Source organism: Rattus rattus, chromosome 3 (genome assembly GCF_011064425.1).
Source record: "Rattus rattus isolate New Zealand chromosome 3, Rrattus_CSIRO_v1, whole genome shotgun sequence".
In the NCBI taxonomy this organism is placed as follows: Eukaryota; Metazoa; Chordata; class Mammalia; order Rodentia; family Muridae; genus Rattus; species Rattus rattus.
This window is the reverse complement of record NC_046156.1, coordinates 91,841,392-91,855,588: the sequence shown is the minus strand read 5'-3', so window position 1 is coordinate 91,855,588 and position 14,197 is coordinate 91,841,392. Positions and strand designations below refer to the sequence as shown.

The 14,197-nt window shown below is 37.9% G+C and overlaps 1 protein-coding gene across 4 annotated transcripts in view; it reads left to right on the top strand.

Annotated features, from left to right (window-relative positions):
* The window catches only part of Mme (membrane metalloendopeptidase), a 110,296-nt gene that overhangs the window by 93,622 nt on the left and 2,477 nt on the right, over positions 1-14,197 (top strand). For all 4 annotated transcript variants that reach the window (XM_032898310.1, XM_032898309.1, XM_032898307.1 and 1 more), the window contains exons 18-22: positions 1,293-1,412; positions 3,036-3,169; positions 3,271-3,336; positions 6,729-6,824; positions 7,147-7,223. In XM_032898310.1, the coding sequence (XP_032754201.1) occupies positions 1,293-1,412; positions 3,036-3,169; positions 3,271-3,336; positions 6,729-6,824; positions 7,147-7,223 (493 nt within the window). The remainder of the gene's footprint in view (positions 1-1,292; positions 1,413-3,035; positions 3,170-3,270; positions 3,337-6,728; positions 6,825-7,146; positions 7,224-14,197) is intronic.

The window sequence follows — 14,197 nt, the reverse complement described above, 5'->3', positions numbered from 1 at the left end:
CATTATTGGGGGTTACACTCAGTTAACACTTAAGTAGAAGGGTGAACATGTTCGATGTTTGATATACTCAATTATTTGTGAGACATAAAAAATAGAGAAAGTTTTCAATTTAATATCAATGCTATGGCAAATACATGAAGGGACTCGAGACCCCATATGAAAAACAATGCCAACCAACCATAGCTTCCAGGGAATAAACCAGTACCCAAAGACTATACATGGACTGATCCTGGGCTCCAACCTCATAGGTAGCAATGAATATCCTAGTAAGAGCACCAGTGGAAGCAGAAGCCCTTGGTCCTGCCAAGACTGAACCCCCAGTGAATGTGATTGTTGGGGGGAGGGCGGCAATGGGGGGAGGGTGGGGAGGGGAACATCCACATAGAAGGGGAGGCAGAGGGGTTAGGGGGATGTTGGCCTGAAAACCGGGAAGGGGAATAACAATCAAAATGTAAATAAGAAATACTCAAGTTAATAAAGATATAAAAAAAAAGAAGTAGCATTTATCTACTTTAAAGAAAATAATTTTATTCGAGATTTTCATATACAGTAAATTTTAAAGGCAGTTTAGTCTATTGAAATATGTAATTATTTGTTTATAATTGATTATTGATTTAGTCAACACATTTTTCTGGGTACTAATCATATTCCAAGCTCTATCAGGTTTTGGGGTTCTAAAGAGCACATAAGTAAATGTGTGTACAAACAAATGAGTATCCAATCTCAGAGGGCTGGGATTTGAGGCACCAGGCTGGGAATAAGCAAATCAGATAAAGGACTTCAACATTTAATAAGAAAATAAATAGAATTTAGAGTGATCACAGGAACCCTAATGAAAATAAAATGAGGCTAAATGATGGAGGGATACCATTGACTGACCAGTAGTTTATTTTAGATAGTATTGTGGACAGATAATTATTTCAAAGCTGGCACTGAACAGAAATGTGTATTACTGAGTAGCTCTTCCTTCCATATATTTATACAAGGGAAAGAACTTCCTGAGTTTGGCTTATACATTTTCCATGTCCCAAACCCCTTACAGAAAAAAATAAAATCTTAAGCGAGATTGGCAGGTGAATAGTGATGAATAAATCATAAGTCACATGCGGTGCTGGCTCAGTCATTTTGCCACCATCAATAATAAATGACTGTGTTGGTTTCTATCACAAAAGACCTTTGTTATCTACCTGAGTGAAACTGAAATAGTGGAAAACAGGGTATCAAGCATGATGCCATCATTGACAATGCCACTGATAACCTTCACAAATCTTCCATCATCTTCTCTCCTTTAGTCTTCCCCGCCGGCATTTTGCAGCCCCCATTCTTTAGTGCTCGTCAGTCCAACTCATTGAACTATGGGGGCATCGGCATGGTCATCGGACATGAAATCACACATGGCTTTGATGACAATGGTAAAGTATAGGTAACATTTTCCTTTGGCTGAGATACATCCTCCTGGGTTTAAGAATTATAATTTGTCAGAACAAAATTCCATTTCTTTATGTAGTTAGAAGTAAGTTTAGCCACATAGTGTTCTATTTAAAGTGTTCTTAAGAAACCCAAATGTTAGTGGGCAGTAAGAAATCTGTGTCTTACATTCTAGCAGAACAGTCACATTGAGGAAATACTGTGGCATTCCTGCACTCAGTAATGATGCTCAGTCCTGTTGTGTATGTCTTAGCTTTCCAGATTCATAGAGAGCAGGATCTGAGTCTTAGATATACAGTCAGAAGATGTCACTCATTCAAGCCCCTCAGTGGTCCTTAAGCTGCTTGTGGGCAGGAACTTTGGTTTTAGAGGTTTTTTCGTTGTGCTTGTTTGTTTTTTAATCTCATGTTTAATATGCAATATAGAACTTTGTGATCAGTAGGCACATAAATGTTTATATGCATCCCTAAACAACCAAGAATATTTACTGTTTTAATTATAGTCAAACAAAATTGAAATAAAGACCGAAGACACGTAAAAGGACATAGCAAAATTGTAATGAATTTTAGTTTACTACACAGAATTCTAGAAAGCCAGAGAGAGAGAGAGAGAGAGAGAGAGAGAGAGAGAGAGAGAGAGAGAGAGAGAAGGAGACAGAAAGAGTAACACCTTAAAGAGAGATTTACAAGATATTGGTTACTCAATCATTCAGTGCAACTGTCTTAACAAGTATCATTTTTTCAAATGAAAACATGGAGAGACACATAACACATTGTGCAATGCTATAAAACCTAGAATTGGTGGAATCAGAGTGTAAGTTCAAATTTTGTTCCATAACCCTTTTCTTATTCACAGTATTCTAAATATTTAAAAGATGATAAAATTAAATGTCAAAACATATAAAGTAGGTATGAATGTATAAACATATTTGGAGATACGAAAAGGGAAAGATCAACGTCCTTTAAATCTGGGAAGAAAAGTCCAGGAGAGAAAAGGGATGCTTCTCTTTGTGTTTAGAGTAGAGGGAAACAAGGAGTTACTTTTGCATAAAGAGCTTGGGAACACAAAATGGGTGCCAGAAAATAATTGTCGACCTTTTAAAGTCTCAGCATATCAAATTAAACAGTCATGGTTCAGGAAACATGCGGAGTAACAAGGCCTGCATTCAGGAGGGTTTATCTAATAGCCTCATCTGCGGTAGCATGAACCAAGTAGATGAAGTATCTCTCAATTCCAAAACACATTGACAGATAAAATTCAAGTTTTCCCAAGGAAAGCAGGAGTCACGAGAGTGAGCAGTGTCTCTCATTGTCTGCCCCATTGCACAGTTATGCACATAACAGAATTTTAGTCCTTCCCACTTTAAATTAGAGATCTCATATGCAGGGACTGAATTCTATATTTGTGTCAATATTCTTGCTATGATTTTATAGTTTTGCAAAATGCCACTGAGGAGCTGAAACAGTGAGTTGTAAGTTGGTTTTTTTTTTTTTTTTTTTTTTTTTTTTACATTGGCATGTGAATCTATTTCAAGAATTTCAATTATAAAACAGAAAGCGTAAAAAAAATCTTGTAACAAATCTTTTTGCCACATGAATGTATTACAGGCAGAAATTTTAACAAAGATGGAGACCTCGTTGACTGGTGGACTCAGCAGTCTGCAAATAATTTCAAAGACCAATCCCAGTGTATGGTGTACCAGTATGGAAACTTTACATGGGACCTAGCAGGTGGACAGCATGTATGTACCAGAATTCTTTAGAAAAGCTTTAGATGTGCAATCATAAGTGAAGTGTCAGTGCTTTCTATAATAATCCTAATAGGGAATCTTTCTTTAACCAGCTCAATGGAATTAACACACTAGGAGAAAATATTGCTGATAATGGAGGGATTGGCCAAGCATACAGAGTGAGTATATTTTATTTCCCATTTTGGTGAGGGGAGGGTTCATTTATCAGATTTACCCACTTCCTTAAAGCTTTTTATAAAAGACATGTATAGGCAGAAAATGAAGGCTTGAAATAGGAATCAAGAGAAAAAGTTAGCACTGAGAATTACAATAGACACAAGAAGATATAGAAACCTGGAGAGGACACAAAATATTTCTTAGGAGTGAACCTGCAGTAAGTTTCTTAGTAAAGATGTCCATGCAAGTGATTATTCTAGGGTCATTTATCAGAATAAGTGGGACCCTCAACTTCCCAGCAGGTCAGGCAGCCTGTGAAGGTGATAATCTGCATAAACTGCAGACATAACATTAAGACACAGTCCGCTCACTGAGAAACAGTTAAGGACCCGATTGTGAAGTGGCTCCAGTTATGGCCATGTAGTTGGCCCAACTATTATTCTTCAAGAGTTATTATATTGTTGGTGGAATATTCATTAGATTCACAGTTAGCCTTCCATTTATAGTTGCGTACAAGTACTTTTTTGCTTATTTTATGAATTTCATGGGTGAGTATTGTATTTACATCATTTCACACCTTGCTCTCCCCTCAACTCTTCCTGTGTCCCCAACTCTCTCTCTCTCTCAAATTCATGACTTCCTCTTCTTTACTATTATCTTATATATGTATGTATGTGTGTGTATGTGTGTGTGTGTGAGCACACACATACTTGTGTTCACATGTGCACAAATACATGCAAAACCTACTGAATCCCTGTAGTGCTGCTTGCATGTGCATGTGTTGGGATTGACCATTGGGGATTGGATAGTACTCATCAAAGGACTCATCCTTATGTTGGCTGGCACTGTCATTATGCAGGCCTCATTCAGACAACCATCTTATTTAGGTTTCATGAAGACAGCTTCCCTGTAATATCCAGAGGGCACTACGTTACAGTAGGGGTCTGACTCTCACAGCCTTTCCACCCAAGTGCTTTTAAGAACACTGCTTTGTCTGTAGCATAATTTTAGGTGCTAGGGATGTAGCAACACAGCTTCCATAAAGGATGTCTGTAATCGAGGATGTGAGTACGAATGAAAAGTTGATCCAGTGAATGCCAGTGTGGATGAGAAAGTAGGGAATTCCTCAAAAGGGTGGAGGGATGGGGCTTTTAGCAGCAACAAAGAGGAATGAAGATGAATTCGAGTGTAGCGCTTGACCCTGAGCCAGCTCATGTGTGAGAGAATGAGCAGTCTACTTGAGGTGACATAAAGGGTAAGGGGTCTGTGAGAAAGAACGAGGTTTTCGCAGCTGGGTAGAATGGTTGTGAGCTCATAGGATTATCTGGTCATTCATTACTGCAATGCTGAGAGTAACGGGTGATCGTGTCAGGAAAGTAGACAAATCACAACAGAACAAAGAGGTGATTGATGGAGCCAACAGTGTGCCCATAACAGTGTGCCTCTTCAAAGTTTGAGGCCTAGAAGATGAAGTCAGACAAAAATTCTAGCTGGTGCATTGCTACTACCTTGAATGTTGGGTAATTAATGCTTCTTTTTCTCACTAGGTGGCAAATAGCATGCCTTTTACCTCTCTGGGTGCTGGATTAATTTTTAATTTCATATAATTCTTGAGTATTTTTCTAGATATAGCTAGATTCTCTAGAAATGGTTTGCTCCTTTTTGGACTTGTTTGTACAACTTGTTAGTTGCAACTAAGATTTAAGATAATGCTTAGTTTAGAGCTAATTGATATCCGCTACTGAGGTCAAGTCCTATCCTGTGGATCTTGAGTGTCTTATCCTTAGCCTCCTGTGCCCCATGCATTGTTATCTGTAATCCCCTTGGTGTGATCTCCAGATTAACACAAAGCTGCATATTCAAAGGCAACCTGCTCTGATCTTGGAATCTTCTTTCAGAAATTTTCCTCCTTTAGTACTCTGACCAGTGTTGCCTCATATAGTCTATTTCTTTTCAACTCAGTGCGCCCAGCCTTTGACTGACTTTCCTCTCCCTTCACTATGCCATAAATGCTCTTGGGAAAGTAATATAAACCTGCAAAGGAACTTGCCTTTGTTATAACCATCTCTCCGGCATGGTATACGGTGTGATGTTTTCAGTATTATGCAAATCATCCTATCAAATGTTAGCCCAACACTTTGTTGATTCTGCAACAGTCCCCTGTCACTCTGTGTTGACTTGAAGTGGTGTCAGTAATTAACAATTTTGATGATTCTGCTATCCTGCTCTCTTTAAGGAAGCTGAAAATTGTGGTAATAAAAGAAAGTACAATTTACAAATATTTACAACATTATATGAGTTTTTGCATGTAATCACTTGCCTCTCTCCTATACTGTGAATTCCCTACATGGAAAGAAGCAAAAGCCTTCCATATATACCCAAACCTTTAGATAGTAAAGGCTCATTGTTCTATGTTAATGAAAGAGAAAGAACTTAATACATTTTTTACTAATATAATTGATGAATTTCTTTATAAGAAATTAGAAAAGGCTAGCCAAGTGGCTCAGTCCATAAAGGCATTGCCACCAACCCTGACAACCTGAGTTGAGTCCCTTAGACCCACTGGGTAGAAGGAGGGAATTGGCTCCTGCATGCAAGCTGTCCTCTCAACCCCACCTGTGTACCACAGTATACTCATGTATAGTCGCATAACACTCATGTACACACCCACAAATTAATTAATTAATTATGTTGAAATTTTTAAAGAAATTGTACATAACCTTTCAGAAAGATTATTACTAATCCATTTGTATATTGTTGATAACAAAGCAAAACTAAATTTCTCAATAGTGAATATAAATCTTTAAGGTTTCAGAACATTCTCTGATATCCAGGTGACCAGAATGCCTTTTACATGATGCTTTGGAAGTTGTCTATTTTGTCCTATACTGATAGGACCAGAGCAGCTGCCCATCCTTAACCTTGGATCATAGGACACTAAGGCCTTATGGAATCTCAAGAGAATCCCTTAAACTTTTGGCAAGAATCACTCACACTAAATCTGGTGTGAGCCTAATTTTCTAAGAGTCGTAACTAAGCTAAATAGAGCAATTACAGATGACTCCCTTGGCAAGCCATTCCTCCAATGGGTTGGACTCACCCATCTGTCCATAGAACAATACTAAGGTAAGATTCTCATCATGCATTCAAGTCATCCTCTCATAAAACTGACATGCCAGGCTCTTGTCATCTGCTAATCAGTCTCTTATTCTTTCTGACCATTTACAGATGTATTCTAGACTTTTTCTTAATCCATGAAAGTGTTGCAGGTTGCCATATCTAAGTGTATTATTAGAGTCATTTAATATAAAAGGCAAATCACTTGGTAACATAGCCTTTTGGAATAGGTTTTTGTATAAATTTACAAATTCTGGCCTTTTCTTTTACTACCTAGGCCTATCAGAATTATGTTAAAAAGAATGGTGAAGAAAAATTACTCCCTGGACTTGACCTCAATCACAAACAACTATTCTTCTTGAACTTTGCCCAGGTAGTATGTCTTTCATGGTGGATAAATGTGAAAATACTTTTGAGATGTAATTCCATCCAAGCTGGATATCACATGCTGATTTTTTTTTAATCAATTTGGGTGGAACACTTGATTTGACTAACTTGCATTATTTGCAACAAGAATGTCAGACCATGTTCATTATAAATGATTATGTTTCTGGATACCTTTCAATGTACATTATTTGGAGAGTTAATGGTTGAATGCAAATTCCAAATTAATTTCCCTTTTCCGCCAACCTACTCATAGTGCTCCATGGTAATACCTGAGCATGTTGTTTTTCTTTGTGTATTCATATTTCAAGGTATGGTGTGGAACCTACCGGCCAGAGTATGCAGTCAATTCCATTAAAACAGATGTACACAGTCCTGGCAATTTCAGGTATGTGGTTACGAATAGCAGTTAGGCTACACCAGTGTTAATTCTGTTACTTCCATGTTTCAAATGTGCCTTTCTCTAATTCTTACTCTATGATATTTAAGAATGCTGTTAATGTGTCATGTGCATGCATGTATTCATACATTGATTGTGTGATGGCATGTATGTGTATGTTTTGTGTGTATGCTTATATTTGTGGGTATGTGTGTGAATGCATGTATGTGCCATGTGTGCACATGTGTGTGTACATATATTCTGTGTGCATGTGCATGCCTGTGTCTAAGTACATGTCAAAAATAAGACTCAATAGACCACACCAGATAATGCTTCCACGAGCACGGCTCTGGCTGTTCTGTCCTTCAGAATACATATGTCCTAAGCTGAGTACTAGGTGTACTGCAAAACAGATGTTACCTGATGGAACCAGCAGCTAGTAGAATATATTCCTAAGACGCTCTGAATATGAGTTTCAAACTCCAAAGACAGATTTATAGTCTACATTAAGAGAAGCTTTTACTAGTTGGAAGTTCTCTAGCATTGAATAACCTTATCCCAACACTGCAGGAGTGAGTACACTGCAGACCAGATCAGAGAACAGCCCGGCAAGGCTACTAAGGGATGATGTTTCAGGTGGAGGAGTGAGATCGGAGTGTTGGAAAGGAATCAACCTCAGAACGTTGAATTCTACGTCCTGTGTCAGTTAGGGCAGGCATCCTAATACAATTCCTTTCTCTCATATTGTAACATTTAACACACACTTGATGATCAATAGCGTCTTTGAAGAAGAAAACCAAAAAAAAAAATTAAAAACTAAAAATTATGTACTTTGAAAAACAGAGTTTGAGAACAAAAGAGAAGTCATTAGCTATTTTTTGACTCAACCTAAAATGAATGGAAATACATTAATTTTTCTAGCTACTGAGAAGAGCACATTTAATTGTAAAGTCATAAGTAGCATCTTTAAAGATCTTAAACTTTGGTGACTGCATTTTTTTTCCTCTAATGCCATCACTGACACTGTGACCATACATCCACTGCCTTGGCAATTCCTTAAAAATTCCTTCACACAACAACAGATTCTTGTTCTCCTTATAAAGCAAGTTACAGCTGGTCCTCTTAACCCATACTAACTGCTTTTGTGTAACTGCAGAAAGTTTTTGTGGATCTATTCTCACTATGGTTTAATTCAAGAGACTTTTAAAAGTGTTTCGTTGTTGTTTGTTTGATTGATTGATTCCCAACACTGCCAAATTAAAAAGATGTGTTTTGTTGTTTTTGTTGTTGTTGTGTTGTTGTTGTGTTGTTGTTCTCCTCCTCCTCCTCTTCCTCCTCTTCCTCCTCCTCCCCCCTTCCTCCTCCTCTTCCTCCTTCTCCTCCTCCTTCTCTTCCACAAGTTCTCAGAAGTTAAAAAATATAGGAATCTAGTTCTGGGGATTGTGGGGAATGTTTATAAATGTGTGTGAACCAGTTTGTCAGCTCCTTGCTCTGTATGTTCCCATGAACACAAACAGATCTCTGTAAGAATCTAGATTCCTTCAGGTCTTAAGATCAAGGTTCAGAATGACCTGCATCTTTGGAGAATAAGATGTTGCACATTGGTTTTTAATAGGCAAAAGTTGTGTCTGTTAAGCCCTGATACTTTAACTTGACCACTGAATTTAAACGATCTTGATTTAAAATATATCTCTAATATATTTGCTTTAACACAGTATCGTGGACCATAATTAATGCCCTTTGTTTTGAGAAGACAAGTCACTGTTACTATTGTTAGTTATGCTTTAATCTCTTAACCTAGTGAAATCTTCCCAGCTAAAATGTCCAGGCCAGTCTATCCCTGTGCTGGTGATGATGTCTAGTCCATCCCTGTTCTGGTTATGATGTCTAGTCTATCCGTGTGCTGGTGATGATGTCTAGTCCATCTCTGTGCTGGTGATGATGTCTAGTCCATCCCTGTTTTGGTTATGATGTCTAGTCCATCTCTGTGTTGATGATGATGTAGTCCATTTCTGTGCTGGTGATAGTGTCTCTCCACTTCTCCTTTGGCTGTGTTTTGTTTTTTCATTTTTGTTTGTTTGTTTGTTAGTTAGTTTGTTTGTTTCTGTCTCATGTTTGTCCGAGCCATAGGTCTAGCTATTTTTCAATCTCTGATTTCAATTTCTTGACATAAGGCTAAGTTACAGGGAGAATTGCTGGAAGATTCCTGTTAATGGATATAATTGCCTATTACTTAAACATATTTGAAAATTATTATTTATATATTTTAAAGATGAGACCTTGCTAGAATAAAATGTTTTCTGCAGGAAATTGTGGACTTTGAGGGCTAGAAAAATGGATCATAATTAAGAGTATGTACTATTCTTATAGAAACATGGGTTTGGTTCCAAGCACACATGTGAAGAGGCTCAGAAACAGATTTGACTCCAGCTCTAGGCAAGCCAACTCCCTATTCTGGCTTCTGCTGGCACCAAGCATGCATACGGCACACATACACACATGAGGAAAAAAACTCACGAGGATAAAATAAAGATTTTGAAATCTTTTTAAGAAATCTGTTATGGACATAGCACCATTTTCAAGTCAGCTCGTAGTTTCATGCTGAAAGTTGCTTATTTCTTTGTTTGCATAGTTTAAGATGCCAATGAGTGTTGTCTAAGTAACATGGGGAGGTAAGCGTGTGACTACTTTTGTCTTAGGATTTTATTGCTGTGAAGAGACACCATTACTATAGCATTTCTTATGAAGGAAAATATTTCATTGGGGCTGCTTATGGTTTCAGAGGTTTAATCCATTATCACGGCAGGAAGCATGGCAGCATATAGGCAGACATGGTGTGGAGGAACCAAAAGTTCTACATCCTGATCTGCAGGCAGCAGAAGGACACCGGGTACCATACTGGTGATAGATTGAGCATATAGAAGACCACAAAGCCTGCATCCACAGTGACTCACTTCCTCCAACAAGGCCACATCTAGTCTAACCAGGCTGCACGTCCCAATAGCTCTACTTTCTGTGGCCAATCATTCAAACGTCTGAATCTATGCAGGCCATACGTATTCAAACCACCACAGCATTATACTCCAATATTTTCATATAAACATGTGAAATAATTTGTATCTTTAAGTTTTTTGCTTCTGACAGCAAAAATACTCTATTTCTCATCCATACTAAGAGATGTATATGTATATTTTAAGAATAAATGGAAGGGCAGCCTTTTAACAGGGAAATTACTATTTTCTCTGAAGGTAAAGGGATTTCTTAGGCAAAGGTTGAGGTTAAATTTAGTTTTGGAAACAGGCTGCCTCCTGACCATTCAAAGTAAAACATACTTTAAAAGAATTTAAAAAACTAATAGTCCTTGAGTTATTATTCAGAATTGGTGCCTGATGGTATATCTAAAAGTATTTTCAAATAGTGAAAGAGTATTGACCCCATACTTAAGCTGCTACACCATGAAAGACAAAAGAATGATTTCAAAGTTGAAATATTAATACATTAAAAGAATAATCTTCCCAATATTTTATGTAGCTATTATGGGTACTGAGTTTCCTTTTATAAGTTCATATGCTCAAGCTCACAGTTCTTTTGAAATGTTTTTCATATACCTTAAATATTATTATCAACTCCTGATATTTTATAACTATCAGGATGGTTTTTGATGAGTTGTCTAGCCAGTGTATATTCATCTACATATTATTCTGTGTGGTAGAATACATGCTCATCAACATGATTTTGTCAGGAAAGGATTATAATACTTAGGAAATTGTAATGATTGGACAGTTGCTTCATGAATGGTACCACTTAATTTGGAATCTAAGTCAGTAATTTAAAAGAACTAATAACAGATTGTCAGAGGACCTACTAATTAAAAACATATTATTAAATAACTTTGAAAAATCCTTTTACTAGCCAGGTCTGGTTGTGTATGCATTTGATCCTAACATTTGGGAAGCAGAGATCAGCTGATCTCTGTGAATTCCAGGTCAGTCTACAAAGTGTATTCCAGGGCGCTAAAGCTACATAGTGAGATCTGTCTCAAAAAAGAAAAGAAAAGAAATATATTAACTTTTAGGCATGAGTAATGTATATATTTAGGTCTAAAAGTCCATCTTCAGTCACATAGGTAGATGTTCAGTTCCTTAGATCTTGACGTTTTTGATACAAATGATTATTTCACAGGACATAAATAATACCAGTACAACTGACCATTTTACATAGTAGAATAAAAGTTTTGCACGAGTCAAGTTAAGGAAACAAAGTTTTTATCTCATGTTAATAAAAATACGAACAAGAGTCAGAGTTTTAATGTGGCATAAAAGTCATGTAAATAGTGTATGCAATACTAATAAAATATGGCCTCACTCTTAAGGAAGAGATTTGTTGTATTCAAAATGTACCCAATCTTCAAAATGATTATTCATATCACCTATCTAAATATAAATATCATCAAACATTAATTACAAACCTGGGAGAGAAAGAGAAGCCCTGGTGTGCTACTGACCTGATTATGGAGAATCAAATAACATGGAATCTCGGAGAGGAAAAGAGGAAATACAGCAGAGATGAAGAGCTGCTGGCTCATGTGTCGACTCTATCTACATTGCTAACTCCCAGCGCTCTGTTCCCAGATTAGTCTTTCTTTGGGCTGTTACATGCTTTTAATTTCATCAGAGGCAGGTGGGTCTCTTCCAGTTTGAGGCCAGCCTGATCTACATCATCAGACCCTGTTTCAGAAAACAAAAAATAGAGGAAAGGAGGGAGGAAGGGAGGAAAGCAAAAGAGAATGAGAAAAAGAAATGTATAATTAAGGCATGAATTTGGACCTTTTCAATGATCTACTTGTATCTCCAACACACATCGAGAAAGGGGCTTTATTTAAGTAGCAACAAAACATTAAGGTTCTTCCATTTTTCATATACACAAACCATCAACCAGGGAGCTGTGTCCTCTGAGTAAGGATGCCTCCAGCCACCATCACTTTCCCTCCCCAGTACCTAAGTGATTGACATCTCTTCCCCACTGAAAGAGTGATTAAGTGTAGACCACAAAAGAATCAAGACCATCAAAACTATTAACTTCTAAGATGTTTTCTTCTTATATGAGATGAGATATTGCTCTGTAACTCAGGCCAGTCTTAAACTTACTGTCTCATTGTGGATTCCTGAGCAGGTAGAATTCTGGGTATGTAGCACTATTGTCATCTTCCAAGGTCCTTTTTACCTAGGCAATGACTTTGGCTCCATTTATGCAACTGAATTGCCCAACCCCTTTCTCTTCCTCCTCTTTGTCCTCTTCTTACTTATCAATGGCAACAAACAGCAACAGTAACAGCAGCAACAACAACAACAAAATGTTTCTCACCATTCGAGAAACTGGAAGTCTAAGTGGTAACATAGCTTGTGGTGAGTGGTATCTTTGAAGCTGCAAACTGCAGTCTTTTGTATGCATCTGCTAGTTGGAAGAATGGGCTTGGGTTTTAACATTTAAGATATGAGTTGCTTTAAAACAGTCATATTAAGTTAGCTCCAAGCTTCTAACTAAAGTTAGAAGTAAGTTGGCAGTTTGTCAGTGTATTATTCTGTTTTCTAGATGAAAGAACCCAAAGTCATCATATGGATCTAAAGATTAGGGTGTAGCCTTCAACTCAGGCCTGCTGTTGGTTTCCAACTCCTTGTCATCTGGGTGTGTAATGTCGGTAGAGCCTCCACTCTTCATATTCAGATTCTTGAACATCCATGTGCCATTTTGTCATAGGCCCTGTCATAGCCTTTGCTTAGAGTAGATAAATGCTTGTGTCCTTCTTATGACCTTCAGAACTGCATCCAAGTCCTATATAGGTCAGTTGTCTCCTTCCAAAGTATATTTCTAGACATAAAATTTTCAGCATTGAACAACCTCAAACTCCTGTACCAAGAAGATATATCTCTAAGACTCTCCTTAACAGTCCCAAACTACAAACGGGGCAAATGTTTGTCTTTCCCAAGGACAGGGAATGGAGGCCATGAGGTGGGATGGAGCAGCAGCCCATTGTGTTAATGGATGACGCATTGGGAAGTCAGGCTTAGAAATAACCCATTTGGATCTTCTTCCCTTTAGGGAGAAGGAAAGAAATGTTGCCTTTCCCTTCTAGTTGTTCCATACTAACAAATAAACTGCAAATGCCCATGAAGTTTATTCTTCATTGTCCTTTGACATGTAGTTCTGTATCATGACCAAAGGGTGTGTCATTCATTCTGCATGTGCTGAGTATGCATGTGTGGATAAGTCACTTAATTGCCTTTGAACATTCAACAGAGAGCAGGCTACCCACAGTCATTTACTCATAGAGATGACAGTCTAGTGATGTTATAACAGCTTTAATAAAGATAGGACAAGTCCAAAGGATTAATTTTGATATTATTCAGAGAACCCTGCTATCACAGTTAGAGTTATCATTGGTGTAATGAAACATGACCAAGGCAACTTAGAGAGGAAATGTTTATTTGTCTTATGCTTCCAAATCACTGTTCTTCATTGAAGAAAGTCAGGAGAGGAACTACGAGGCAGGAGCTAATGCAGAGGTCACGGAGAAGTGCTGCTTACTGGCTTGCTTCTCATGGCTTGCTCAGTCTGCTTTCGTATAGAAGCTAAAACTATCGACCCAGGGATGGCACCACCCACAATGGGCTCATCCCTCTCATGTTGGCTCCATCAGTTAGGAAAATGCTCTATAGGCTTGCCCACAGCCCAGTCTTGTGGAAGCATTTTCTTGATTAAGGTTCCCTCCTTAGACGACTATAGCTTGTGTCAAGCTGACACAAAACTTTCTTACACAGCTACCAGGAGATGATGCTGAAGGCAGGAAGGTGTTAGCCATGTCCAGAGTGAGAACTGATTTCCCATGGCAGTGGGCTCCATCACAGCAGCAAGTCATGATTGATATGAGGAATTAAAATTATACTTGTCCGGCATAGTTTGAGCTACATGAGGAATTTGAAGGA